Here is a 2144-nt window from a genome sequence, read left to right as displayed (position 1 = left end):
CAAGATTATTGGGAAGGGAATATTAGAGGTGTGCAGTAAGTCCCCCGATCTTCATGCTGAATCATCTTTTCACCCATTGGTTACCTTTGGAAATCGAATTTAATCATTCTGGCCCTAGAGTAATCTCCTTTTCATCCCTGTTCAATGAACAACATGAAAAACCTAAATACCTAACAAGTATGTTTAGTTTCCAGTTATAATCATAACTGTTTTCTAGAGAAAGTATTATTTTCCTAGGTACTCAAAGACTTCCAAATTCATTGATTCCCCAGGTTGATTGTACAAGAGTTAAAAATTCTTTCAGTAGGTTACTAGTATAATAACTACCTCCATTTGGTTACTGGACCTGTGTATCCTAACCAAAAGGATTTGATTCCAAATATTGGATGCTGATTCAAAGTAAATACTTCATACTTTTGGAAAGAATTCCAACACTGCAGGGATGTTCCTCTCAACTAGAAATACGACTGAGCTGTATTGATTCAACTGCTTCTTTGCATCTGAGTACATGGTAACACTAGTGAATCCCATGTGAATGGATTTATCCTTGCATGTCATGCAGGCAGAGCTGTGTAGATTACCATGGTGATGACTAAGGCATTCAGGAAATCCATGATAGGGGCACTGGCAAAAGGATCAGGTCAGAGAAGGCATTTTCACACCTGGAGTATATTTGAAGGAAACATCACTGCCATTCCCAGGATGGAAGGGATTTAATGTCACCAACCTACTAGCTGGTTTCCCCAGGAAATTTTCTCATATGGGGGCTGGCAAGCGGGTGCTCAGTTGGCCTCTGGCTTTGAAGGTTGGGCAATAAGTGAATTTTTTTTTTTTTTTGCTAGGAATTTCGAATCATTTGTTTCATTTTCCTGTATTGGAAATTTTACGTTTACTTAAAATCTTACAGTATAACAGAAACAGACATGTTAGTCCATTGTGCCTCTGTATAAACAAATATTTTCAGAGTTTACTCCTGGTATTTTCTTCAAATTGCCCACACAAAACTGCTTTGAGAGAACGTTTTAAACTAGACTGGTAATTTAAAACAAGTGTAAACTAACGTGAAAACAAAGAATTTTCCTCTCTTTCAGGACAAATGTTTTATGTGAAGTTATCCTCCAACACCTTTGGTTTTAATTCTGGGTGAACCAGGACAGTCACTTCCTGTCTCGTTCACTGATTCTCTTACCACAATCTTGTTCAGATGGTACCTCTCCTGTGTACAGCACCACAGTCTCCACAGAAGGAGCCTTAAAAGGACCCCCTTCTTGTTTCCCCATCTGTCTTCTGATTTCTGCAGTCTCCTTGCACACCTTCTCATAGCGATAGCCACAAAGGATGTGTTTCAATTTCAGGTGACCACATTCAGGACAAACATCAATATTGTTCTTAACTTTAGTAATTTTCTGAGGGTTTCTTCTCCTACAGCGGTTAACTTCAATGCTGCGTCTGTTTTTCGGAGCTGCCATCCAAAAGATACTATCTGAAAGCCTGGGAATCTCCTTACTTCCATTGGTATCATTTGCTGGTTCTGTAAATACAGCTGGACCTTGGACTGCTAATGCCACTTCCCACAGACGACTGGGTAAACCTGGCCCTGTCTGCTGAAGTTTCCACTGTAGCAGTTTCCAACAGCTCCAGAGGAGTCCCGGGACGGCGGGCCAGGGTGGAAAGACGAGCACCAGCATGGTCGACGCCATCTTCCTTGCTGCCAAAGCAATAAGTGAATTTTATAATCAAATCAGCCTTTTTAAGGAAAAACCCACTTTGTAGACCCCTGCACAGCCACAACCCTTGCCACAATGATAACCTTGGACATTTTCTTATTAAAAAAGCACTACAATTGCTGGGGGTAGAAATCCTACTTATATCCATAAGACAAGTAATATTTTCTGTTAAAAGAAAATTCTCCATAATTTATCTACATATCTAGGATCATCTTTTATTTGTAAGCTACAGAGAGTGCCTCTCTTTGGGTCAGAGAACAGATCTGTTTCCTGGTCAGGAGAATACAGGTAATGTTTTCCCTTGGAGACAAAGGTTAGACATATTTGCTAGCAATGCCCTTAAAGGATTAGGGGTTTCCTAAGCACTATGTGCATGATGCCTGCATCACCCTAATGAGAATTTGGGTCAAAAGGAAC

At 40.3% G+C, this 2144-nt stretch overlaps 1 protein-coding gene across 1 annotated transcript; it reads right to left on the bottom strand.

The window, feature by feature from the left end:
* Positions 1-1157: 1157 nt before the first annotated feature.
* Positions 1158-1700, bottom strand: LOC116573272 (39S ribosomal protein L32, mitochondrial-like). Its single transcript, XM_032313314.1, has one exon. It carries the CDS (start codon positions 1698-1700, stop codon positions 1158-1160), a length of 543 nt encoding a protein of 180 aa, XP_032169205.1.
* Positions 1701-2144: the final 444 nt, after the last annotated feature.

This window comes from Mustela erminea, chromosome 14 (genome assembly GCF_009829155.1).
Source record: "Mustela erminea isolate mMusErm1 chromosome 14, mMusErm1.Pri, whole genome shotgun sequence".
Lineage (NCBI taxonomy): Eukaryota > Metazoa > Chordata > Mammalia > Carnivora > Mustelidae > Mustela > Mustela erminea.
The sequence above is the reverse complement of the archived record's forward strand: the minus strand, read 5'-3'. Positions and strand labels throughout refer to the sequence as shown.

What these genes read in the sequence shown, in the direction of transcription:
- LOC116573272 (XM_032313314.1), bottom strand. Translation starts at nt 1,700, where the DNA reads ATGGCGTCGACCATGCTGGTGCTCGTCTTTCCACCCTGGCCCGCCGTC.